At 44.2% G+C, this 27,733-nt stretch overlaps 1 protein-coding gene across 6 annotated transcripts in view; it reads right to left on the bottom strand.

The window, feature by feature from the left end:
- The window catches only part of LOC106580457 (autism susceptibility gene 2 protein), a 429,740-nt gene that overhangs the window by 237,297 nt on the left and 164,710 nt on the right, over positions 1–27,733 (bottom strand). For 5 of the 6 annotated variants that reach the window (XM_045703232.2, XM_082966367.1, XM_045703236.2 and 2 more), the window contains exons 3-4: positions 10,678–10,779; positions 2,284–2,319 (exon numbers count right to left, since the gene is read on the bottom strand). In XM_045703232.2, the coding sequence (XP_045559188.1) occupies positions 2,284–2,319; positions 10,678–10,779 (138 nt within the window). The remainder of the gene's footprint in view (positions 1–2,283; positions 2,320–10,677; positions 10,780–27,733) is intronic. The other variant, XM_045703237.2, reaches the window with a different exon arrangement.

The following is a 27,733-nucleotide window of genomic DNA, read 5'->3' as shown; positions in this document are numbered from 1 at the left end:
ACAGGAGAGGGAAACAGGGAAACAGGGTAACAGGAGAGGGAAACAGGACCTGAAACTATTCCACATCTACTTTTACCTCAGACTGATAGTGGTGCTCAGTGGTTATGCTGTATATTACCTGTTATCAGCGGTCCAGTTTAATACAGATTAGTGTAAGGAGTCGGATGTGTACAGCTCATGTATGCTAATGGAGAACTAGCCATATTGTACGTTAATACATGCTAACATGTACCTATAAATATGATGTTCCAACAATATATCATTTTTTACACCTAAACCTACGGCTTCAGTCCTCCTACAGCTCCAATTCCGTATGTGTCTACATCTGAACGTCTTCTTTTACGTCTCAAATGAACCTCTCTGATAAAGCAGCCTGGCAGGCATGCAACGTCAGAGACATATGTCAGGGGAAACAGCGGAGGCGTTATCTCCTATAGAAGTGGAAAACAAACTGTCAAGAGAGATTGGGATTTTGACCTCTTAGTGCCTTGTGACAGATAAAACCACCCCCCACCTACCTGCTACCCATCTCCTTCCTCCAGCCACAACACCTCCCGTTGGCTGCGTACATTTCTCCCTCTCTCAGACAGGCCCCTGGGGGTTCCGAGGCCCCATTTCAGAGCCCAGTGCACCTGCTGATAAGGGCCCCTGTGCGGCCCCAGAAGCCAGAGTTGAGCGCACTCTGAGAGAGCTGACCCTCTGAATCATTCTGCCCACAAGCAGCCCAGAGGGCACCACCACCAGATAGGACAATGTGAGACTTCCTGCCCCTGTGCACTTTCTTGCTTTTTTCTTGCTTCCCTCCCTCCCTCCTTTTTCTACTTCCCTCTCTCTCGATCTTTGTTGATCTTACTCTCTCTCTTCTCTCACCCTCCCCCTGCCTCGCTATCCGTAAAGAACAGATAAAGAAAGGGGGCCTTCTCCTTCCTTCCTTCCCTCCACCAGACTCAAACTGACAGCTCAAGCGAAAGGGCTGCAGCAGCTTCCGGGAGGTCTTGTTTGTTTTCATCTCTGTGAGAGTATGCAGCCATGAGGGAATAGGAATGGGACATGTTCCATTTCCACGCAGCAGTAGCACCATAAGGACCCACACAGATCAATGTCTTTTAACTTAAGCTTTGTTTGGCTCTTTAAATGCTACCTCAGCAGATACTCTCCCCTGATTAGCAGTGACAAACCATTTATAGATGTTGTTTATTTGTTTGATAACACTAAAGCTACAATAACAATTGCCATGACACTCACAGGCAGGTCTAGTGTTGTAACGGGAGATAAAAGTCTCTCTATAAATTAGCCCTTTCATGTACACGCTTAGAAAACCGGGTTCCAAAAGGGTTATTTGGTTGTCCCCATAGGATAATCATTTTTGGTTCCACGTAGAACCCCTTTTGGTTCAAGGTTGAACTCTTTTGGGTTCCATGTACAACCCTCTGTGGAAAGAGTTATACATGGAACTCAAAAGGGTTTGACCTGGAAACAATACTCATCAGCTTTCTGCAAATAATGATAAGTGAAAAGGTTCATTAGGTTTGAAAAACACACATACTGGTGTGTAGTCTGCAAAATATGCTTTTAAATGGGAGAAATAGTTTCCTAGTGACACTAAGTGAACCAGTGCACATTATAAAAGGAATGGGCTGACAAGATTTTTTATAAACATTTTCACTTTGCACAAGAACACATTCGACTTCTTCAATTCAACGGTAACGAAAGTATAGAGCTGAATGTGAAAGAGATTCATAAGATAGGCATACATAATAACAGCTATGCTATGGGTTTTCTAAAAGGATAAGGTAGTATATTATATTATATGTATAGTGGGAAAATTACTTTTGCGTATCAATGCAGGCACTCACTTTTAAAAAAAGGCTTTTAAGCATAATGTCTGACAACTGAATCAAATGACTAGATGGAAGGCAGTTGGAGGAAGACACCTCCTCTAACACTTAAACTGCTAAACCACTGAATGGCTGCCTGCCTGCCTGGCCTGACAGGATGAATGTCAATAAAACAGGCACATTTACCCAAGGTAGAGCAAGACACTCTATGGGGCCCTGGTCAAAAGTAATGCACTACGTAGGGAATAGGGTGCGATTTGGGGCTCAGTGTCATCCCTTCCTTCCTACAATTTAACCGGTCATTCAAGATTAATGTCCCTAATTTCATGATTTCTCCATTACTCTACTTAACATAATAAAAGTATCGAGCGGCGGAGCCATAAAGAGGGTCGTTGGAGATTGTAATTCTGCCGTAAAAGTCATGAAGCATGAAAATGTCACTTACCGAGTAGCCCCGGCCTGACAGCGAGTGAGTGGAGCTCTGTAGAGAGAGAGGAGAACAGGGTTGACCTTTAGGGGCCTTGAGCCAGCCGCTGACACAGAAATGATGAAGCCGCTATAGTTTAAAATCAATATTCATGTTAACCTTCTGTCTCCCATGTTTTTGGAGTGAACAACAGCTCAGATGAAACATGAATACAGTATACCACTACATAAATATACCATTCCATTGCATCACCCTTAACAACCCATCTTTCATTGATCTGTGTAAAAATGATTTAGTGGAGTGGGATAACATTTACAGTATACAGTGGGGGTAAAAAAGTATATGATCCCCTGCTGATTTTGTATGTTTGCCCACTGACAAAGAAATTATCAGTCTATAATTTTAATGGTAGGTTTATTTGAACAGTGAGAGACAGAATAACAACAAAAATATCCAGAAAAACGCATGTCAAAAATGTTATAAATTGATTTGCATTTTAATGAGGGAAATAAGTATTTGACCCCCTCTCAATCAGAAAGATTTCTGGCTCCCAAGTGTCTTTTATACAGGTAACGAGCTGAGATTAGGAGCACACTCTTAAAGGGAGTGCTCCTAACCACAGCTTGTTACCTGTAAAAAAGACACCTGTCCACAGAAGCAATCAATCAATCAGATTCCAAACTCTCCACCAAGGCCAAGACCAAAGAGCTCTCCAAGGATGCCAGGGACAAGATTGTAGACCTACACAAGGCTGGAATGGGCTACAAGACCATCGCCAAGCAGCTTGGTGAGAAGGTGACAACATTTGGTGCGATTATTCGCAAATGGAAGAAACACAAAAGAACTGTCAATATCCCTCGGCCTGGGGCTCCATGCAAGATCTCACCTCGTGGAGTTGCAATGATCATGAGAACGGTGAGGAATCAGCCCAGAACTTCATGGGAGGATCTTGTCAATGATCTCAAGGCAGCTGGGACCATAGTCACCAAGAAAACAATTGGTAACACACTTCGCCGTGAAGGACTGAAATCCTGCAAAGCCCGCAAGGTCCCCCTGCTCAAGAATACATATACATGCCTGTCTGAAGTTTGGTAATGAACATCTGAATGACTCAGAGGACAACTGGTGAAAGTGTTGTGGTCAGATGAGACCAAAATGGAGCTCTTTGGCATCAACTCAACTCGCCGTGTTTGGAGGAGGGGGAGGAATGCTGCCTATGACCCCAAGAACACCATCTCCACCGTCAAACATGGAGGTGGAAACATTATGCTTTGGGGGTGTTTTCCTGCTAAGGGGACAGGACAACTTCACCGCATCAAAGGGGCGATGGACGGGGCCATGTACTGTCAAATCTTCGGTGAGAACCTCCTTCCCTCAGCCAGGGCATTGAAAATGGGTCGTGGATGGGTATTCCAGCATGACAATGACTCAAAACACACGGCCAAGGCAACAAAGGCTCAAGAAGAAGCACATTAAGGTCCTGGAGTGGCCTAGCCAGTCTCCAGACCTTAATCCCATAGAAAATCTGTGGAGGGAGCTGAAGGTTCGAGTTGCCAAACGTCAGCCTCGAAACCTTAATGACTTGGAGAAGATCTGCAAAGAGGAGTGGGACAAAATCCCTCCTGAGATGTGCGCAAACCTGGTGGCCAACTACAAGAAACGTCTGACCTCTGTGATTGCTAACAAGGGTTTTGCCACCAAGTACTAAGTCATGTTTTGCAGAGGGGTCAAATACTTATTTCCCTCATGAAAATGCAAATCATTTTATAAAATTTTTGATATGCGTTTTTCTGGATTTTTTTGTTGTTACTCTGTCTCTCACTGTTCAAATAAACCTACCATTAAAATTATAGACTGATCATTTCTTTGTCAGTGGACAAACGTACAAAATCAGCAGGGGATCAAATACTTTTTCCCCCCACTGTAAGTAATGGGGTGTAGTTCAGGGTCAAAGTTGAGTTTTGTATGCATGTATGGACAATATTGAGCGATTTCAGTGACAACACAAATTGTATTTGTATTACATTACATTGAATTTATTGAATTTGAATTGAATTTTTTTTTAATTTCTGCACTTTTTTAAATCATTGAATTCATAAAGGTAACTTGTATTTCATGATTTGAAACTGAATTTTATGAATATTGCATTCAGTTTTCAAATTCAATATCAATTTAATTGAATATTAAAATTAAATAATGATATATTCTGTTTCAAAATAGTAGATATTGCATACATTTTCTGTGTATCAAGTTTACCAACTATAATTTAAAGTTTATCACAGTTTCATATATTCAACTTCTCAGATGCATTCATATTCAGTTCTCTAAATGTAGATTCTAAACCAGAGACAACATCCTGGTACTTTATCGAGCCAGGAAATGTAGAGAAGAACAGATAGAATGAAACACTCTCTGTGGTAAAAATAAGCTTCTTGCAGTTTCTGAAGCCAATGTGAATGGTTTAATGTATTGTCTTCCTATGAATTTGTCTCTAGCATTTGAACTGTTTTTTGGCTATAAGCTATTATGACCCCATTCCTGAAAGCCTAGACTCTCTGGAACATGGACGTGCCTTCTGTTCGCCTCACAGGCCGCGCAGGACATGTTAGAACGTAGTGTCACAAAAAACGCAATTTTCCCCTATAAGAATATAGTTTAATAGCCCCGTCAAAGCCCTTCTAAGGATAGCCTTTCCACTCCCTATTTAATCGTGCTCTTGTGACTGACTGGGTTCGCAGGACAGTGTTAGCCCACAGCTAAAGCCCATAGGGATGAGTTCAGGAAGCTAACAAGTCTTCAAGTCTCCAGTAAAGTTACTCATCAAAAGAGCGTGGTTCATCGAACCTCCTCAGTTACATTTCAACCCCCTTTGACCGCATACTCAGAGATCATGGCACCAATATAACTGACTGGGTTCAAAACAGGCCTACTGCACAACAACAACACTTTCTGTGGCAAACAGAAGCAGCAGGATCTGTGCACCCCATTTAATGAGAGTGCAACAGGGGTAGTTTGGTGATCCATGCATGTGAGGAGCAGCCTTGCCTGAGACCTGAAGACGTGTTAGTTTGACTGACGGGGTTCAAACCCAGGTCTCCTGTACGCCAGACAAGGCAACGTTTCAGGTCTCAGACAAGTTACCCAGAGTCTAATCTTTCAGGATTGGGATCAAAATAGTTTAAATGAAATGAAACGAAACATGCCACATTGGCTTCAGAAAACGCCCAAAGTTTACCACAGAGAGCAGTGTTCCTCTACCTTTCCTGATTGGCAAAGTACCACGATGTTGTCTCTGGTTTTGAATCTGAATTTAAAGAACTGAATTTGAAAACTCAATCTGAATGCATCTGAGAAGTTTAATATATGAAACTTTGATAAACGTGAAATGATAGTTTGGAAACTTGATACACAGTAAATTAATGCAGTATCAACCACATTGAAACTGAATATATAAATATTGAATATGAATATTCCATAAAATTAAATTTTTAAACTGAATTTAATATTCATTCAATTCAGTTTCAAAACATGAAATACAATTTCAATTTATGAATTCAATGATTCAATGTGTGCATTACAAATGAATAAATCTTAAATTCAAATTCAATATCCTAATATAAATTCTAAATTATGGAATTCAAATACAATTTCTGTTGGCACTGAAATCGCTCCATAGGACAAACCCAATAATGGTTGTCATTGGTTGTCTGATTCACTTATATATAATGTCAAATACACTGATACTATATAATAACCCTGTCATGTGTATGCTGACATAGTGTGCTCGCTTCTGTTGATAGACGAGGCCTCTGACAGGGAGAGTCCATCTCTCTCTCTTTTTATCTCTCTCTCCGTCACTCACTCAGGTCACAGTCAGAATACCAATCTCCAAATCTCCCTCTCCTTCCTCTCCTTCCACTTTCCCCCCTTTATTCCTCCATTTCGATTGGCAATTTGCAGTCTCAGGAGGGGACTTTTCTGCTAGACCAATTTTGTCCATAGTACCTCCAATCCCTCCATCTCTCCATCCCTCCCTCCCACACCTTTCTCTGCGCTTTAGCCCTCATCAGTGCCTCTGTGCCTTCTGAATCACAGTCTCAACCCCACTGTGACAATTAGGGAGGTGTCCTACTGTGAACCGGAAAGTCAGCTCTGCGGGAATCAAAAGACTATTCCCTCTCCATTCACCCCTCCTGTCCCCACCGCCTGAGATAGAGAGAGGGAGAAGGAGGGGTAGAGGTGGAAGGCAGAGGGGCAGGGCCAGCCATATATGTGAACACAAAGGGGCAAAAGCGAACAACGTATGTGTAGTGTGTGTGTGAGTGAATGTGCGTGCGTGCATAATGTGTGTGTGACTCAGTAACAGGAGGCCAAGGCCATTTGGAATTAGCCTTACTATGCAGGGTTCATTCAAGTTGGAGCGTTTGGAGTAGAAAGAGAGGCTTATTTAAATGATAATGAGGGACAATCCATTGGATTTAGTCTTGGTGAAGAGAAGAGGGAAGAATCCATTAAAGCAGGCAGCGGTTCATAAGCCATGGGGCTGGGATTCAGCTAAACACTCTCTCTTAAAAGCCATTATACATGGCTCTCAATGGATTTCTGAAGCGCTTAGGACTTCAAAAGGATTTAAGAACCTGCCCCAGAGAGGCAGCAGTGAGGTGGGGGAGGATAGGGGGGAGTCAGGGGGGTGTGGAGGACGCTGGCTGCGTTTTAGGGTTAACTAAACAGCCCCGGAGAACAGAAATGTTGCTAAATTCGCCCCCTAATCCTCTCCCCATTTCCACGCCCCCTCCCCCGGACCCTCAAAGCCACGGCGACAAGCAGGGCGGGGCCTGGCAGTTGGTTTTCTTACGGGCCAGACTATTGGTTTTTGAGGTGCGGAAACTGAAATGGGCCAATCGGGGCTCGGCAGAGTGTGAAGTGTGTGTGTGTGAAAACGGGGACAGCTTCCAGCATGCAACCAGCAGCAGGCCTCCCACTCCAGCAGGAGTGGGTGGCTGGGCGGGTGAGACCCCAGCAGTACTGCCACCCTCTCTCCCCGCTAAACTCTCTCTCTCTCCCTTCCAACCCCCCCCCTTGCACACGAACACAGAAGCACAGAAAATCTCCCTCCACATTTCCCTAATCCATGCCTGTACGGCAGCTTTCTGCCGGGGACCAGCTGAACCAGGGCCTGGTCCAACAACACAAAATCCATTTGGCTAATGAATCACGGCTACAGCACAGAACATAATTAGTTAAGAACTCTTATAGCCTGGGACCTCTTTAATGTAGGAATCAAATATGAGTTATGCATTTAATGAAAATGACTGTTTGTTCTCTCATAGTGCAGAGGCAGTAGTTGAAAAAAGAAGACAGTGATAGGAAATCCTTCCTCTCCAGCAGTGGCCAGACAGGTCTCGCCCTGAGTGGGCCCAGCTCTGCTCAGATACCCTATCTGTGGTTTAAAGAGATGGATAGCTAGGGATGGATGGCATTGCTACAGCGATCAGCGTCTTTGCACTATCTATTTGGCAGGAGATTAGAGAGACATGCCATATCTAACACCGTCGACGATTACAGCATGCAATTTGAACAGTTCCCCCGCTCCTCCTACCCGTACCCCCAACACCCTTCACTGTCGCATTTGCCTGTCAGAACTGTCATCCGCCAGCACCCTTTTATCTGCCAAACCCGGCACTTTCTCCTGACTTTTTCATTAAAAAACAGCCCAAATTCATGAGAGAGAGAGAGAGAGAGAGGAGAGAGAGAGAGAGAGAGAGAGAGAGAGAGAGAGAGAGAGAGAGAGAGAGAGAGAGAGAGAGAGAGAGAGAGAGCGCAATAAGGCTTAGAAAAGAAGGGAAAACGGAAAATATCATGTGAATGGGGTGGGGGAGTGTTTTTTTCTCTCTCTCCACATCTCTAGATTTTCTTTAGGAATTCTGAATAGCTTGAACAACACATTTAGTTCATTAAAATCTTTTCTCGCCATAATTTTTCCTCGATCACTTCTTTGACTGTAGAAGTTGCAACCCCCCCTCACACCCTTACATCCTCCAGCTAAATGAACTGTCTGATTGAATTTACTGAGGTTTGGGAGGCCTGGTTGACAGGCATTAGTTAGGAAGCATATTCTACATTGATTTAAAATGACCCGCTTGGGGATTTTGCATAAATTCGTATTACTTTTCCTGTATCTAAATTGCATTATCTCATCCCTAGCGCCAACCGACAACCTAGCTGCCTCCGTTTTCTATACCACCCACTCGTCTTTTAAATGTGCTAGCATATGAACGCACACACGGCAGTAATTGGAAAGACCTTTAACTCTTTGCTGTCCTGGTCGGCGAGGGTCAGCTACCACCTAGTGGAACAGCCTTAGGTCACATCTACATAACCATAGCAGGCTTTGAATGTCGCAGGGCGTTTAGCCTGCGTCCCAAATGGCACCCTAATCCCTATGGGGCCATATAGGCCCTGGTCAAAAGTAGTGCACTAAATAGGGAATATGGTGTAATTTGGGATGCAGTCCTAGTGTGATAGCTGTGTGTCTGTGTGGCTTGGCTAATAGTTTTCTGCTTGTCGCTGTTGATCAGGACGGTTTTCTATTGCATGGGGATTTATGACGTGTGAGTCTGGTCCAGTATGAGTTGCTCCACAACCTACCCTCGAACTGCTGCCTCTCTCTCTCCTCCCCAGGGCCCCACAGCCCTAAACCAGCCTGCTGCTGGTCTGGTCTCCTGTGAGGTGGTCTGGAGGAGATACAGCCCTAATTAACCATGTTGTAACAAGGTAGGTAGCCATGTTGTATTTTTTTATTGACTCATGATGTGGCATGTGTTGATATATTCAGCTAATGGTTTTGCTTTTCTGGTTATTGCAAAACAGTTTACTTTGGCCATAGCATATTTGGAGGATTGTGGGATACATAATAACGTAGCCAGGAGGGTCTGATGGTCTGGGGGTCTGATAGTCTGGTGGTCTGATGGTCTCTGGGTCTGATGGTCTGGGGGTCTGAGGGTCTGATCGTGTGGGGGTCTGAGGGTCTGATGGTCTAAAGGTCTGATGGTCTGGGGGTCTGATGGTCTGAAGGTCTGATGGTCTGAGGGTCTGATGGTCTAAAGGTCTGATGGTCTGGGGGTCTGATGGTCTGGGGGTCTGATGGTCTAAAGGTCTGATGGTCTGGGGGTCTGATAGTCTGGTGGTCTGATGGTCTCTGGGTCTGATGGTCTGGGGGTCTGAGGGTCTGATGGTCTGGGGGTCTGAGGGTCTGATGGTCTAAAGGTCTGGGGGTCTGATGGTCTAAAGGTCTGATGGTCTAAAGGTCTGATGGTCTGGGGGTCTGATGGTCTGAGGGTCTCTGGGTCTGATGGTCTGGGGGTCTGATGGTCTAAAGGTCTGATGGTCTGGGGATATGATGGTCTAAAGGTCTGATGGTCTGGGAGTCTGATGGTCTGATGGTAGGCTTGGACGGTATCCAGATTTTCATATTGTCATACTGTCCTTCTCTTATCCTGTGATTTACAGTATTACCGGCATAACATACAAGGAAAGCGCAAGAAAAGCCCATTGCGTCTATTTTACCAAAATGCTAACACAATTGGCACAAACTAAAAGCAAAATCACATAGAAGCTGTTAGCTAAATGCTAACGAGTGAAAAATAATAATAATTGCAAAGACAGGCAAATCCAGCTCATAAAGTTATACAAGTATAGCTAGTAGCTACCAAATTTTATTTTCGGTGAGTGTGGACATCTACAAGCAAACGGGAACGAGAGAAATTGTGCAAATTAACAAAATTGTGAATCATGGTTTTCTGAAAGAAGAGCAGCATGTGTACATGGTGCAGAGGAAAACAAAAATATTAGTAAGAAGCACATGGACCAAATGGCAGCTGTACAGACAACTCATTTAGAGCTCTTTGACTTCTGTCAGAAAGCCATTATAAGATATCTGATGGCAAACATTTAGTAATGAATTGCATACAAGTGTAACTTCATCACCTCATGTACGCCGCACAACAGAGATCGCCGACAGACATAGAACGTTATGGACTCACCAGCACCTGCTGTCTCCCGTTGTGCTATTTACAAAAAAACACCTGAATGACTCAACTGTTCTTGGGAACTACAGTAAGCTTCATAATGTAAAATTATGTGACAGGTGAAATGAAGAATACAACCTGCTTTATTTCCTAACGTATAGCACAAGTTGACTGCAGGTATTTACTTAAAAAGTAGCTACAAATATTAAAATGTATTGAAAAACTTCAAATAAATACTGTTGACGGTATTGATGGTAAAACCATCCGTGGGTTTTTCCAAATACCCCGGTATACAATATATACGGTATACCTCCCAAGCCTATCTGGGGGTCTAATGGTCTGGGGGGTAGGACTGGCGGGTCTCTCTTACATTTACATCTCTTACCTCACTGAGGTGCTCTTTAGACATGCTCCTGTTGGGTCTGTTGATCTCCTGCATGGCCTCATCCTCATCCAGCCTCACCGGGCGCACCTGCAGGGCCTTGGTCTAGAGGAAAGAAACAGAGGAAGAAGCATTCGTTATTATACAGTACAAAAATAATATGTTGTGTATTATAATGCATTATGAAGAGGGTATCCATAGAAAGTGTTACCAAACATTTGTCATAGAATAGAGACAAAGTATAGCTTTAGTAAGACTCGAGTCAAAGAAGACCAACTTGATACCACATAAAACTCGACAGCAACTCCAAGATACAACACGACCCAAACTCCATGTGTAATGACATTTGGCATCGTGTGGTCCATTCACACTATGGGAACCCATCCATAACACAAAGGCAAACTGGTAGCGACATGTCTCAGTATCAGTTCATAGTTTGAATGTATGCAAAGCAGCACTGGCAGTAACCAAAATGTCTGCCTGAAAGTAATGACTTTCACATTGATTTTACATTTACGTCATTTAGCAGACACTCTTATCCAGAGCGACTTACAAATTGATGCAACACCTGTATCCAAGAACAATCTGCAGTTTATTGTTTACAATCTGCACATAGCGGATATGCCCAGTGGTACACCACTGAATGATGAAGTTGCTTCTTTGGGTCTGCCAACTTGAGAGTATGTGTTGTTTTGGTAGGGGCTAGACAAACAAGCCATGTGAGGAGCGTTGGCTTGGCAGCAACCCATATTCCTAGGACAGATGGGAGGCAGCCACACTGCCACAGTCGGAGGAGGAGATAGGAGATAGGAGGTAGCCCTCCCCACCGCTGGAGCACTTCATCCTATCAGCCCTCTACAAGCCCCTCTCTGAAGACAATGGGGACGGCTGATGGCTGCCTGTGGGGTGTAATCCATTTGACTAGCAGCCTGCTCTGGTCCCTGGTGTCGTAGCACGCGGTGGCTAGCCTCGGTCTCCAGATCTCCACTGTCATTTAAACAGATCACTGCTACAATTAACCTTTCCCTGTAAATATCAATTATGGCCCCCGGCAGGGTAGAATTAAAAGGGTCATCAGCTAATCTGACAGGTCCTGTATTGAGGCGGCGTGGCGGAGGCATTGCCACCTGGCTGAGAGAGAGAAAGAGAGGCAAGAGGCTGGCCTGGCTGTTTGTCTGCCCTTCTGTATGTTTGCCCAGCGACCAGTGACTAGCAGCAACAAGCCAAATAGACACAATTCCTTTCTAATTACCCTGCCTGGTGAGGCCCCGGTCAGGCCAGATGAGGCCTGCTGATTGGATGAAAGGTGCTAGCATGGTGTTGAGGTCAGCAGTGACAGCTCGGCAGAATGGCAGAATGCTACGTTAACATACTGCAATCAGGGTGCAGACAGACAGACAGGAAGGAACGAAGAAAGGAGAGTGAGACCCTGTAGGTGGTCGTAATCAGGTGTCTGCCGTCATACAACTCTCACTCTTTCTCTTTCTGTCTCTCCATTTCTCGATCTCTCTCTCTCTCTGCATCTCTCTCACTGGCTGTCAAACTAACCATTCCTTGAATCTCAAAATGGATGGCAGGCTTTATGATTATTACTTTTGTTAGGGAGAGCAGCACAAAGAACCCAGCCCACTTCCAGACAATGGTGGAGAGGGAGGGAGGGAGGGAGGGAGGGAGGGAGGGAGGGAGGGAGGGAGGGAGGGAGGGAGGGAGGGAGAGAGAGGGGTTAGGTTAGGTTCACGTCATCTTGTCAAGTCAAGTGCAGTTCACTGAGAGCCAGGGAGACATTCAGGCACTCTGATTACTTTGTTTACCAAGCATCAGCGCTGACAAATCTCCGAGCCAAAGTGTTAACACCCACTCCAGCAGGTCTTGTAGTGGTGGATCCTCAGTCAGCAATCACATTGATTATTGATCAGAGTAGAGGGGCTAATAAGGTATCCAGCTTAACGATGCGGCCTGCCTGCCTGCCTGGCTGTTAGGAGGCTCTCTAACCTATTGTTCAGCAGGACGGGAGGAATTGATTCAGGCTTACATTCACCGCCTGTGATAGAGACTGCCGGCCCTGTTGGCCATGTCAGACTGTGATTAAGGGTGTGTTGAGTTCAGGTCCAAGGAGACGCTTTAAACGGTTGAGATCTATCAGTATGTCTTTCTTTTTTTTACTAAGGGCATGTCTGAAGTGGCAGCCTATTCCCTATGTAGTGCACCACTACATAGAGAATCATTTAGTCGAAGACTACATAGAGAATAGGGTGGCATTTGGGACACAGTCTAATTTGTCTCTCACTAGCACTGAAGGGCAAGGCTACATTACAGAGGACTTGTGGGCGGAGCTAAAGGTCTCATCTGAGATCTGATTGGCCAATCCTGTGACAAAGATCAAGGTCAACATGGCTCCCTGAAGCACTGAAGGATCATGGGAAGTCTTTGAAACGCACTCTGGGTAACGCTAGGGGGAATAGCTCTCTAAAGGGCCCTGTTTTAGACAACGCAGAGAATTGCCAGGCGCAGCACTGGCAAGGTTAAACAGGTTGAGTTCAAGCGGCAGTGAGTGGTTCTCTGCTCCCCATTGAAGGCGCTCCGCAGAAATAAAAAACTACACAAGTAACGTGTGTGTTGTACATGAATAATGCACTGGAAATTAGGCCCATTAGTCTGGGTATTGAACATGTCTGTTCTGGGGACAGACTCTCTCTGGAGGCTCTGCTCTGTGCTCTTTAATTAGCTTCAAAGGGCCCTCTAGCATCTTAATTTCTCCCAAGTTGAGTAGCTGCTGACTGCCGATTTGAGCCTGCTCATTTACACTGAACTGAACTGCAGGGGTTTATAAAGAAAGGGAAAAAAACTAAGAACAAACCACACTTGTTGTGACATTAATAAAAACAGCAGTGTTTCAGTGAGTCTGACATAGTCCATTCACGCTAGGCTAAGCTACTGTAGGCTAGGTTAATCCGCCTCTCCCCCATGTCGATCAATCTGCAGTCAGCCACCCGCCGGCAGGGAGGCAGGCAGGGAGCTGGTGGCTGCTGGGTGATGCTTTGTTGTCATGCTCTTTCTTCTCACCTTGCAGGGCAGCCATTTCAGGGCCTCTGCGTCATAGGGGTCTCCACCGTCCTACTCCAATTAGAAAGCTTTCAGCCCCTCAGCACCTCTCCCTCTCTCTCCTCATTCTCCTCTCCCCGCCCTTTCTTCACCTGTCAGCTGTAGTCTGGGAGGTTGTGCTTCAGCCTCATCCCGGTGTCAGTCCTTATTACCCTCATCCAGACCTGGACATCCTCCTGGCTGTTTCTCTACCTTCATCTCCTCTCTTCACAGCTCCTCTCTGCTGGCCATGCTGTGGGGCTGTGGAAGTGCAACGGTCGGCAGGGTGGGCAAAAGGAGATGCAGGGGAGGAATAGGGCGTTTGCCAGGATACAGATCCTTCCTCTAATTTGTTCTGAAAAGTGTCCTGCGCAAAGGACCCTCACCCCCATTAACCCAACGAGACGCAGTGAGGGAGAAAGACTCTGCTGCTGGGGGACAGGGGGGAGAGGAGGGAGGGGGAGGTGGCGTGGCCCAGCCCAACAATGCTGTGCATCAGGCAGGCAGCAGCAGAGAGAGGCACCTCAGTGCCGCAGAGCACCGGCTCAATCTATCTGTTCATTATTCCCTGCCAGGCTGGGGCACAGACAAGTGCACTTTAGGGCCACAGGCCAAATTGATTCATCTGCCTTCATTTTCTTCAGGCTCAGAAGTGGCAGCTGCTAGGAGGCAGGGGAAGGAAGGAGAGCGAGTGGTACTGGAGTTCCTGGCTTTGTTCCTCCTCAGCTCAGCAGCCCCCGACACGTCGCTTCTGCCTCCTCCTCCTCTCACACACCCCCACCCCTCCTCCTTCAACATTACATCCACCTCCCTCCCTCCTACTGCAATGGTAACAGCCACAACACTCAAAGTCCCAGGCAAAAAATTGCCCAAGGACAAAGTAGTGGACTTACTACAGGTCCCAGCATATCCATTACGTGTCTTAATCATGTATTATTCATCCACCTCGTAATAAATGACCACATAAAAAGGGTACGCATATGCTCCCATAACTCTCTCTGGATACAGTGCAGTCAGTCAGGAAGGACTACATCATATTTGCGATTGGAACAAATATGAGCTTGTGAAATTGCAACAAGATGGCGTTTCTATTCTTGGCAGTGACACCGGGATAAGAGAACACAGTCACTCGCCAGATTAAAATAACACTGACAGAATACACAAATGAGCTGCAGCACATAAACAAATGAACAAGAACAACCCACCAGCCAGTGTGTGTTAGTGTGAGGATTATATACAGTGTGTGTTAGTGTGAGGATTATATACAGTATGTGTTAGTGTGAGGATTATATACTGTATGTGTTAGTGTGAGGATTATATACAGTATGTGTTAGTGTGAGGATTATATACAGTATGTGTTAGTGTGAGGATTATATACAGTATGTGTTAGTGTGAGGATTATATACTGTATGTGTTAGTGTGAGGATTATATACAGTGTGTGTTAGTGTGAGGATTATATACTGTATGTGTTAGTGTGAGGATTATATACAGTGTGTGTTAGTGTGAGGATTATATACAGTATGTGTTAGTGTGAGGATTATATACAGTATGTGTTAGTGTGAGGATTATATACTGTATGTGTTAGTGTGAGGATTATATACAGTATGTGTTAGTGTGAGGATTATATACTGTATGTGTTAGTGTGAGGATTATATACAGTGTGTGTTAGTGTGAGGATTATATACAGTATGTGTTAGTGTGAGGATTATATACAGTATGTGTTAGTGTGAGGATTATATACTGTATGTGTTAGTGTGAGGATTATATACAGTGTGTGTTAGTGTGAGGATTATATACAGTATGTGTTAGTGTGAGGATTATATACAGTATGTGTTAGTGTGAGGATTATATACAGTGTATGTTAGTGTGAGGATTATATACAGTGTATGTTAGTGTGAGGATTATATACAGCATGTGTTAGTGTGAGGATTATATACATAATGTGTTAGTGTGAGGATTATATACAGTGTGTGTTAGTGTGAGGATTATATACAGTGTGTGTTAGTGTGAGGATTATATACAGTATGTGTTAGTGTGAGGATTATATACAGTATGTGTTAGTGTGAGGATTATATACAGTGTGTGTTAGTGTGAGGATTATATACAGCATGTGTTAGTGTGAGGATTATATACAGCATGTGTTAGTGTGAGGATTATATACAGCGTGTGTTAGTATGAGGATTATATACAGTGTGTGTTAGTGTGAGGATTATATACAGTGTGTGTTAGTGTGAGGATTATATACAGTGTGTGTTAGTGTGAGGATTATATACAGTGTGTGTTAGTGTGAGGATTATATACAGTATGTGTTAGTGTGAGGATTATATACAGTGTGTGTTAGTGTGAGGATTATATACAGTGTGTGTTAGTGTGAGGATTATATACAGTGTGTGTTAGTGTGAGGATTATATACAGTGTGTGTTAGCGTGAGGATTATATACAGTGTGTGTTAGTGTGAGGATTATATACAGTGTGTGTTAGCGTGAGGATTATATACAGCATGTGTTAGTGTGAGGATTATATACAGTGTGTGTTAGTGTGAGGATTATATACAGTATGTGTTAGTGTGAGGATTATATACAGTATGTGTTAGTGTGAGGATTATATACATTATGTGTTAGTGTGAGGATTATATACAGTATGTGTTAGTGTGAGGATTATATACATTATGTGTTAGTGTGAGGATTATATACAGTATGTGTTAGTGTGAGGATTATATACATTATGTGTTAGTGTGAGGATTATATACAGTATGTGTTAGTGTGAGGATTATATACAGCATGTGTTAGTGTGAGGATTATATACATTATGTGTTAGTGTGAGGATTATATACAGTATGTGTTAGTGTGAGGATTATATACATTATGTGTTAGTGTGAGGATTATATACAGTATGTGTTAGTGTGAGGATTATATACAGCATGTGTTAGTGTGAGGATTATATACAGTATGTGTTAGTGTGAAGATTATATACAGCATGTGTTAGTGTGAGGATTATATACAGCATGTGTTAGTGTGAGGATTATATACAGTGTGTGTTGGTGTGAGGATTATATACAGTGTGTGTTAGTGTGAGGATTATATACAGCATGTGTTAGTGTGAGGATTATATACAGTGTGTGTTGGTGTGAGGATTATATACAGTGTGTGTTAGTGTGAGGATTATATACAGTATGTGTTAGTGTGAGGATTATATACAGTGTGTGTTAGTATGAGGATTATATACAGTGTGTGTTAGTGTGAGGATTATATACAGTATGTGTTAGTATGAGGATTATATACAGTATGTGTTAGTGTGAGGATTATATACAGTATGTGTTAGTGTGAGGATTATATACAGTATGTGTTTGTGTGAGGATTATTTACCACACACAGATAGCTAAGTAGGAGGCCTCCTCCCTCCTCCTCCCTCCTCCTTCTCCCACCTCCTCCTCCTCCACCACACAGTAACAAACAAGTCAACCTTAAAAACCACAAACGCCCATTGCCCTAATTCAGCGTTCCCCCTCAGGAGAGATCGGAGTCCCACTGGCCCTGTCTGTACCAGATGAATAGTAGAGTGGAGCTGGGCTCCCCTTGGCCCCTCATCTCATCCCTGCAGCGCTCTCCAATCACTCTCAGCATATGTCTCCTGGGGGAGAGAGGAGAGGAGAGAGCCCAGAGGGAGGGGAGGCACACCTGAACATGGACTCATCCCTCAGTACCTCTCCCAGGGGCCTTAAACTCTCCCCAAACACCTCCCACCCAACCCCCAACCCCCCAGCAACCCCTCTGCCCCTCCCAACTCTGCCCCGCTCACCTGCCAGGGTCATTAAAAAACCGTGTCTGCCCTGCACTGATAACCACACAGCCCCTAAGGACGCACACACACACGCACTTGCACCCGCGCACGAGCACACACACACCCCTTATCCCAGGGAAGCATTTATCAGTACTACTAACAACAACAATTAGGCCAATGATGTTGAAATGGTAGTAATGATATTAGAAACGAGAGCAAGAGCAATCCTCAGAATTTGTGTTCTCTTCATTACCCGAGTCAACATCAGCGGAAAATTATGCAGATCTATCCTTCTCTCTCTTCCCCTCTCTCTCTCTCTCTCTCTCTCTCTCTCTCTCTCTCTCTCTCTCTCTCTCTCTCTCTCTCTCTCTCTTCTCTCCCCCTTGTAAAATACACAGGCTTTGATTCCTGCATACATTATTAGTGTTGAAAGTAGGAGCGTGTCTTGCAAATGGTTACGGATGCTAATGAGATACGTTCAAATCATTCACTTCACTTTGTGTTGTTGTTTCTATTTGAAGCTCAGCTTAATTATTTGCAAGTCAAAGTTCCCTCAACTTAAAAAAAATGGAACATTCAAAGAGAGAAATAAGTAAATAAACAGCTGGCCTCGGGGTTTGACAGCATTACCCGACACCTTCAATGGTTGAGATATGTTTTCTGACTTTTTTTTTCTTCTTACATTTTGTATTACTTGTTATTTTTGGACTGTATTTGGCATTTGATTCTTGATTGATATTGTTATTGTACTGCATTGTAGAGGAGAGTTAGCAAGCAAGCACTGTACCGTGTGCACGAGACCAATAAACTTTGATTCGATTTTGATTTGATGTTTTAGAAAGACAGATAGACAGGTATTCTTTGATGTAGTTTGTTTTCTATATGATTAGATATCTTCATAGAGAAGATGATAACAGCAGGCTATTAGAGAGGATCTACAAATAGAACATTTTAAATATACAGTCACTGCCATGCATAACGCAGTAGAAAATGTCATTACTAGAAAAGATGCCAAATGCATACGAGACACACTCATTAGAGTGGGTTGGTTGTATAGATACTGTCTCTATCTATCTACATTACATAACCAAAAGTATGTGGACACCTACTCTTGTGGCTTCCATTCAGCCACAAGAGCATTAGTGAGGTCAGGCATTGATGTTGAGCAATTAGGCCTGGCTTGCAGCCGGCGTTCCAGTTCATCACAAAGGTGTTCGATGGGGTTGAGGTCAGGCCTCTGTGCAGGACAGTCAAGTTCTTCCACACCGATCTCAACTAACCATTTCTGTATAGATCTCTCTTTCTGCACGGGGGCATTGTCATGCTGAAACAGGAAAGAGCCTTCCCCAAACTGTTGCCACAAAGTTGGAAGCACAGAATCATCTAGAATGTCATTGTATGTTATAGTGTTAAGATTTCCCTTCACTTGAACTTAGGGGCCTAGCTCGAACAATGAAAAACAACACCAGAACATTATTCCTCCTCCACCAAACTTTACAGTTGTCACTATGCATTCGGCAGGTAACGTTCACCTTGCATCTGCCAAACGCGGAATGAGGGAGAGCTCGGTTTGTTGTTTTGAAAGTTTATTGAAAGGTTTCTTAGTAGTTAGCTACCTCTTGAGTTTGGATCCTGTGACATGGTTGGCATCAGTTGCTGGGACTACAACTCTCTGTCCAGTGATCCTGCCAACCAAGGCTGGGTCTAAGGAGCTATTTGTCATAGCAGCTAGCTTGGTTTTCTTGAGGGCTTGAACACAGCCCGTGACAGGGTTAGCCATTGTGGCTGGGACTGTGGATTGTCCTGGGCTTGTGGCTGTCTAGATCCCTGCTGTTTGTTGTTGTTTACAATCTTCCCTGCGACCTGCCCTGTCTGGAACTGCGAGGAGTAACAGCGTAGCCTACGTTGCTACCATGACAAAGACCAAAGCCGGCGGGAGTACCATTGAGAACAGTGGTGTCTCTCTATCACACGTGAAGGATCTTTAAAACAAACAAAAATAGTTCTACAAGCAGTTGTTACAACAACAAGAAAGTAGCTTCAAGTGTTTTGTCCAAATACTGGTGGATTCAACTAATAAAAGAATGGACGACATGACCAGTGAGGTCCAGGACCTGAAGAAGAGTTTGCAGTTCTCCCCAGGTCAGCTCGATGAGTTTAAACAGGAGAACAGCAAGATGCCAGCAATCTGTAAGTCATTGAGAGAGGACATCAGTTTTGTATGTGAATCCATGATAACAATGACAGAGAAATCACATTATCTCGAGGGACAATCAAGGCAGAACAACATTGATGTGGACGGAATTGCAAAATCTCTTTGGACAAAGTGGGGGAAATATTCTCAGAGAAACTGAAGACGGATCACAGGCAGATTGAGGTGGAGCGCGCCCACAGAACTGGAAAACCCACCATCAGCCCAGGTGACAGGCCCAGGCTGATAGTGATCAAGTTCCTGAGGTTCAAGGACAAGGTAGCTGTTCTGGAAAGAGCCAAGAACTTAAGAGGAACGTATATCTTCCTCAACGAGGTCTATCCTGAAGCTGTGCACCAGAAAAGGAAAGAACTGATCCCAGCCATGAAAGCTGCCAGAGCGCATGGGGACATGCTTACATCCACTATGACAGGCTCATTGTCCACCCTCCCAAAAGCCTGGAAGGGATGACAGAGCCGAACCTATGGGTTCGTAACTTCAACCCCGCAGCACACACACACACACTTACACACACCAACTGATTAATGGACTGCTAAATGTATATTTTTTTTATATTGTTTGCTCTTTTCCATATTATGTCTAGCTCTGATAAATTACACAGGAAAGGGCTGAAAATAGCCCATATTAATATATGTAGCCTTAGAAATAAGGTTCATGAAATCAATAACTTGCTAACATCAGATACCATTCATATATTAGCCATTTCTGAGAGTCACTTAGATAATTCCTTTGATGATGCAGCAGTAGCAATAGAAGGATATAACATCTATAGAAGAGACAGAAATGCTTATGGGGGAGGTGTTGCTGTATATATTCAGAGCCCTGTAATGCTCAGAGAATACCTTATGTCAAGTGTTACTGAAGTGTTGTGGTTGCAGGTTCACTTCACACATCTAAAGCCTTTTCTTCTGGGGTGTTGCTATAGACCACCAAGCTCTAACAGTCAGTATCTAAATAATATGTGTGAAATGCTTGATAGTGTATGTGATGTAAACAGAGAGGTCTACTTTCTTTGGGACCTGAATATTGACAGGTTTTCATTAAGCTGTCCCCTCAAGAGGAAGCTTCTAACTAGGCTCCCGTGTTGCGCAGCAGTCTAAGGCACTGCATCTCAGTGCTAGAGGCGTCACTACAGACCCTGGTTCGATTCCAGGCTGTATCACAACCGGTCGTGATTGGCCCTGCATCGTCCGGGTTAGGGTTTGGCTGGGTTAGGCCATCATTGTAAATAAGAATTTGTTCTTAACTGACTTGCCTAGTTAAATAAAATAAAAAAATGAAATACCAGTGCCTTCACCTGGTTCAGGTCATTAATCTGTTAAGGCTCCATGGATTCATTGTTAAGGCTCCATGGATTCATTGTTAAGGCTCCATGGATTCATTGTTAAGGCTCCATGGATTCATTGTTAAGGCTCCATGGATTCATTGTTAAGGCTCCATGGATTCATTGTTAAGGCTCCATGGATTCATTGTTAAGGCTCCATGGATTCATTGTTAAGGCTCCATGGATTCATTGTTAAGGCTCCATGGATTGATGAGGAATTGAGAAACTGTATGATTGAAAGAGATGAGGGGAAAAGGAGTGGCTGCAAATCTGACTGGCTGACTTACTGCAAATTGAGAAATCATGTGACTAAACTCAAGAAGAAACAATATAAATTATGGAAAAAACTTTGGAGTACTTTAAATGAAATTATGGGCAGAAAGACAAATTCAAATCCATCTTTCATTGAATCAGATGGCTTATTCATCACAAAATTAGATGTCAACAACAACAAACCTCCTTGCACTGACAACTTAGATGGAAAGCTACATAGGATGGTGGCTGACTCTATAGCCACTCCTATCTGTCATATCTTTAATCTGACAAAGTCTTTCCGCTACCCAAGAGTGGTAAAGCGGCCTTGACTGGTTCTAACAGCAGACCTATCAGCTTGCTGCCAGCTCTTAGCAAACTGTTGGAAAAAAACGGTGTTTGATCAAATACAATGATATTTCTCTGTAAACAAATTAACATCAGAATTTGATCATGCTTATAGAGAAGGGCACTCAACATGTACTGCACTGACACAAATGACTGATGATTGGTTGAAATAAGAAGATTGTGGGAGCTGTACTGTTTTGGTGCAGCCTTTGGTATTATTGATCATAACCTGCTGTTGAGAAAACGTATGTGTTTTTAACCTCTGCCATATTGTGGATTCAGAGCTATCGATCTAATCGAACTCTGAGGTTTTTTTTTTTATGGAAGCTTTTCTAATGTGGTGTACCGCAGGGCAGCTCTCTAGACCTGCTACTCTTGTATGCTGATAATTCAACCATATATGCATTAGCAACCACAGCTAATGAAGTCACTGAAACCCTTCACAAAGAGTTGCAGTCTGTTTTGGAATGGGTGGCCAGTAATAAACTGGCCCTGAACATCTCTAAAACTAAGAGCATTGTATTTGGTACAAATCATTCCCTAAGTTCTAGACCTCAGCTGAATCTGGTAATGAATGGTGTGGCTGTTTGAACAAGTTGAGGAGACTAAATTACTTGGCGTTTCCTTAGATTGTAAACTGTCATGGTCAAAACATATAGATTCAATGGTTGTAAAGATGGGGAGCGGTCTGTCCATAATAAAGATATTATCTGCTTTTTTGACACAATTGTCCAGTCATGTGGTCGAGTGCTGCAAGGAAAGACCTAGTTAAGCTGCAACTGGCCCAGAACAGAGCGGCACGTCAGGCTCTTCATTGTAATCAGAGGGCTGATATAAATACTATGCATGCCAGTCTCTCTTGGCTAAGAGTTGAGGAGAGACTGACTGCATCACTTATTTTTATAAGAAACATTAATGTGTTGAAAATTCCAAATTGTTTGCATAGTCAACTTACACACAGCTCTGACACACACACTTACCCCTCCAGACATGCCACCAGGGGTCTTTTCACAGTCCCCAGAACAAATTCAAGAAAGAGTACAGTATTATATAGAGCCATTATTGCATGGAACTCTGTTCCATCTCATATTGCTCAGATGAACAGCAAACCTGGTTTCAAAAAACAGATGAAGCAACAGCTCACAGCACACACAACGCCGCTCCCTTATTTGACCTAGATAGTTTGTGTGTATGTATTGATATGTAGGCTGTGTGCCTTTTTTAAATGGATGTAGTTCTGTCCTTGAGCTTGTCTATTAATGTTCTGTATTATGTCATGTTTCATATTTGTGTGGACGCCAGGAGTAGCTGCTGCTTTCGCAACAGTTAATCAGGCCCCCTAAAAAATACAAATTCATCACTCCAGAGAACGCATTTCCACTTCTTCAGAGTCCAATGGCGGCGAGCTTTATACAACTCCAGCCGACGCTTGGCATTGCACATGGTAATCTTAGGCTTGTGTGCGGCTGCTCGGCCATGGAAACCCATTTCATGAAGCTCCTAACGAACAGTTCTTGTGCTGATGTTGCTTCCAGAGGCAGTTTGGAACTCGGTAGTGAGTGTTGCAACCCGAGGACAAACAATTTCTATGCGCTACCCGCTTCAGCACTCGGTGGTCCCGGTCTGTGAGCTTGTGTGGCATACCACTTTGCGGCTGAGCCATTGTTGCTCCTAGACGTTTCCACTTCACAATTACAGCACTTACAGTTGCCCGGGGCGGCTCTAGCAGGGAAGAAATTTGACCAACTGACTTGTTGGAAAGGTGGCATCCTATGACGGTGCCATGTTGAAAGTCACTGAGCTCTTCAGTAAAGCCATTCTACTGCCAATGTTTGTCTATGGAGATTGCATATCTGTGTCAATTTTATACACCTGTCAGCAACGGGTGGGGCTGAAATAGCCAAATCCACAAATTTGAAGGGGTGGCCACATACTTTTGGTGATGTCGTGTAGATAGATAGATAGATAGATAGATAGATAGATAGATAGATAGATAGATAGATAGATAGATAGATAGATAGATAGATAGATAGATAGATAGATAGATAGATAGATAGATAGATAGATAGATAGATAGATAGATAGATAGATAGATAGATAGAGTTCGTTGTCCTAATGCATTTTTTTTAAGTTGTTATTGTAAAAGAGAATGTGTTCTCAAAGACTTACCTGGTTAAATAAAGGCAATAAATCAATTAAGTTTGATAACTGTATTACACAATGTAATATCCTTTACTCTGACTTTCATGAATACCAAAGTGGTTTTATAACAACAGGATGTATCATTTATTAATCTCTATAACCTCATAAATCAGCTGAGATAAGAAATAAGGTGAGGCATAAACACTGTTATCACCAGATAAGACAGGTTCTGAGGAAGTTTTAACCTTATGTCGAAACGACCGAATGTAGCCTACGGCTAAAGACTGAGATTCCTGTGTCCCTTGGCCTTGCCTTATGCACCTTGATGCTGACTGACTGAAAATAACACAAACGATTATAAGTTAGCCTCTCCCTCTCAGAGGGGAGAGCAGGCTACCAGAGGGGAGAGAGAGAGCAGGCTACCAGAGGGGAGAGAGAGAGCAGTCTACCAGAGGGGAGAGGGAGAGCAGGCTACCAGAGGGGAGAGGGAGAGCAGGCTACCAGAGGGGAGAGAGAGAGCAGTCTACCAGAGGGGAGAGGGAGAGCAGGCTACCAGAGGGGAGAGAGAGAGCAGTCTACCAGAGGGGAGAGGGAGAGCAGGCTACCAGAGGGGAGAGGGAGAGCAGTCTACCAGAGGGGAGAGGGAGAGCAGGCTACCAGAGGGGAGAGAGAGAGCAGTCTACCAGAGGGGAGAGAGAGAGCAGTCTACCAGAGGGGAGAGGGAGAGCAGTCTACCAGAGGGGAGAGGGAGAGCGGGCTACCAGAGGGGAGAGGGAGAGCAGTCTACCAGAGGGGAGAGGGAGACCGGGCTACCAGAGGGGAGAGGGAGAGCAGGCTACCAGAGGGGAGAGAGAGAGCAGTCTACCAGAGGGGAGAGGGAGAGCAGGCTACCAGAGGGGAGAGAGAGAGCAGGCTACCAGAGGGGAGAGGGAGAGCAGGCTACCAGAGGGGAGAGAGAGAGCAGGCTACCAGAGGGGAGAGGGAGAGCAGGCTACCAGAGGGGAGAGGGAGAGCAGTCTACCAGAGGGGAGAGGGAGAGCAGGCTACCAGAGGGGAGAGAGAGAGCAGTCTACCAGAGGGGAGAGGGAGAGCAGGCTACCAGAGGGGAGAGGGAGAGCAGGCTACCAGAGGGGAGAGAGAGAGCAGGCTACCAGAGGGGAGAGGGAGAGAGGGAGAGAGAGGGGGAGAGTGAGAGACAAAGAGAGAGGGCTGTGGCTGGGAGGCAGAGCCAGCAGAGCCAGCAGAGCCAAAGTCTGCTTCCAAATGGTACCATATTCCCTATATAGTGCACTACTTTTGATAGGGGCCCTATATAGGATTGTGCACTATATAGGTAAAATGGTGCTATTTGGGACTCAGACAGAGCTCTGGGTCAGTTTAATGGGAGGCAGATCAACACATGTAATGAATCAGCCTAGGCTAATACTGCTCCCTCTGATGTCTGACAAGTCTTCCTGCCCTTGGAAACATTCTAGGACGTTATCTCATGTCTGCACAAACTGCCAGTGCATTTGTGTGTAGAAGTTTGTGCACATGAGTGTGTAGGAAAGTGTGTGTGTGTGTGTGTGTGTGTGTGTGTGTGTGTGTGTGTGTGTGTGTGTGTGTGTGTGTGTGTGTGTGTATATTTGAGATTGTTTGTGTGTCTGCGTGATGATGTTTGTGGATTCCCGGACAGCTGCACAAATCCCCTGTGGACTCATGTTCCGACAGCTGCTTCTTTTTATTAGGCTTAGGGATGCATGTGTATGGAGGGGTGAGTTAACGCAGAACTCAGCAAGGGACACATGAAAGACGTAGGACCTAATGGGAAGACCACGGCTGTTCAAATGGTAACAACAAACCAATATATCATTTTGCCGTGCATAAATCTGAAATCGTCAATCACATATTGATTTGCAGGATATAAATGCCTGTGCAAATCTCCCAGGGGCTTCTAAAACACAACGTATGGATTTTACAAGAAGAGATAAAAACTCAATATGGCTAGAACTGAACAAATACACAGTATATTTTCTCTGACCCTAGAACACCCCTCACCACTGTGAACCCTCAATGCTCTCATTTCAAGAGGCATAGAGCCAACCTTACGTTACATCAAAGGCTGCAGAGTGAAACTAAATCATTTATGAACCGTACCGAACACAGGGAATGTCAGCCAGAACATTTACACATGGTTTATATTTGACATAATTGCTAAGTTTGGGAGGTAAACTTGACCACGGAAGAAGATAAGTACAGTACATATCCTCCCAAACCTTGGTTATCCCCAGCAAAGCCTGGCAAACCAGTAGCACATCATCTCTGTAAATTGGAATGGTAGAGTTATGTCTTTCATGCTGTTATCAGAATTGTACGGGAAGGTCTGCTCAATCCAAGAGTACAACCAATTGATTACAGCATTACCCCAAAAATGGAGGAGGCAGGTGGCAGTGGGAGGAGGTAGGGAACTGGTCTGTCTGCCCAATATAAAGGATCAAAACTGGCGGAGGAATAAAAATTGCATAAATAGGAAAGTAAACCAGTTTAATTTGAGGACCAGGATGGTACAGGGTGTATGAGTTGATATATAAAACGACGCAAGATTCAAGACTTGGAGCTTTTCAGCTAAAATTATTATATAGAATTCTTGCCCCCAACAAAATGTTGAATATTTGGGGCATACAATCATCGAAGCTCTGCCGATTTTGATGTGAGGATCCAGAATCAATAGACCATTTATTTTGGTATTGCCCTCAGGTAGCCTGTTTCTGCTCTCAGGTTCAGGAATGGCTGAAAATGCATAACAATGATCTAAAATTGACCCTAGGAATTTAGGTCAGTCAATTACTAATATACTAATACTCTTAGTTAAAGCATTTATCTTCAACTCGCAATCTGTGGATTCTATTCAATTAGATAGATTGAAATCGTATGTTAAACATCACAGCATAGTTGAAAGATATGTGGTGTGTAGAAATCCAAAGAGGTGGCCAGCAGAGATAGGTGGGATGGGCTGAAGGAAGCTGAGGGTTGGGATGTGGAATTGGAGACAAGTGGGAGTGGAGTTGCTGGCCAGGGGATAGAATGATGGTCAAAGATAATAGTATAAAAAATAAAGTCAAAATTAAACATCACAAAAAGTAAGTTTGAATGACACTGAGGGGCAGTGTTTTTACAGCTAATGCCGGTTTGCCTGAGGCTGATGCAGTGCAGGTGTTTTTACAAATGTATATACACACACACTCAAATGCACACAGGTGCACACACACACATGTAAATAGTGTAATAGATGCACTCAACCAATATTCAGTTGGCTTTGCTGTTATGATTTTTGTTGTCCTTGATGTATTTAGTTTTGTTGCGTTGTTGTTTTCTGTTTTCTGTTTGTCTTTCTCTTTTTTCTCTTTTGTTCATTTTCTTGGCTATTGGGGGGGGTCTTGGGGGTGGGGAATGGAATTATTTTATTTTTATCTTATTTTTCTCGTGGGGGGGACTCTCGGATGGTTGAGGGGCAGCTCTTGGGGAACTGTGGGGGGGATCTTGGATGGTTGAGGGGCAGCTCTTGGGGAACTGTGGGGGGGGGATCTTGGATGGTTGAGGGGCAGCTCTTGGGGAACTGTGGGGGGGGGGATCTTGGATGGTTGAGGGGCAGCTCTTGGGGAACTGTGGGGGGGGATCTTGGATGGTTGAGGGGCAGCTCTTGGGGAACTGTGGGGGGGGATCTTGGATGGTTGAGGGGCAGCTCTTAGGGAACTGTGATCTTGGAGGGCTGGTGGCCTGGCGGTTGGGAACTTGGGCCGGTGGCTGATGGATCGCTGGTTCAGGTCCCCGTTTTTTGACCTTGTGGGAGATCTGTCGATGTGCCCTTGAGCAGGGCGTTGACCCTGGTTGCTTCTGTGTGTCGCTCTGGATGGGAATCCATTAGATGACTAATATGATG

Source organism: Salmo salar, chromosome 20, assembly GCF_965601325.2.
Source record: "Salmo salar chromosome 20, fSalSal1, whole genome shotgun sequence".
In the NCBI taxonomy this organism is placed as follows: domain Eukaryota; kingdom Metazoa; phylum Chordata; class Actinopteri; order Salmoniformes; family Salmonidae; genus Salmo; species Salmo salar.
Note: the sequence above shows the minus strand (reverse complement) of the source record. Positions and strands in the feature narration are given on the sequence as shown.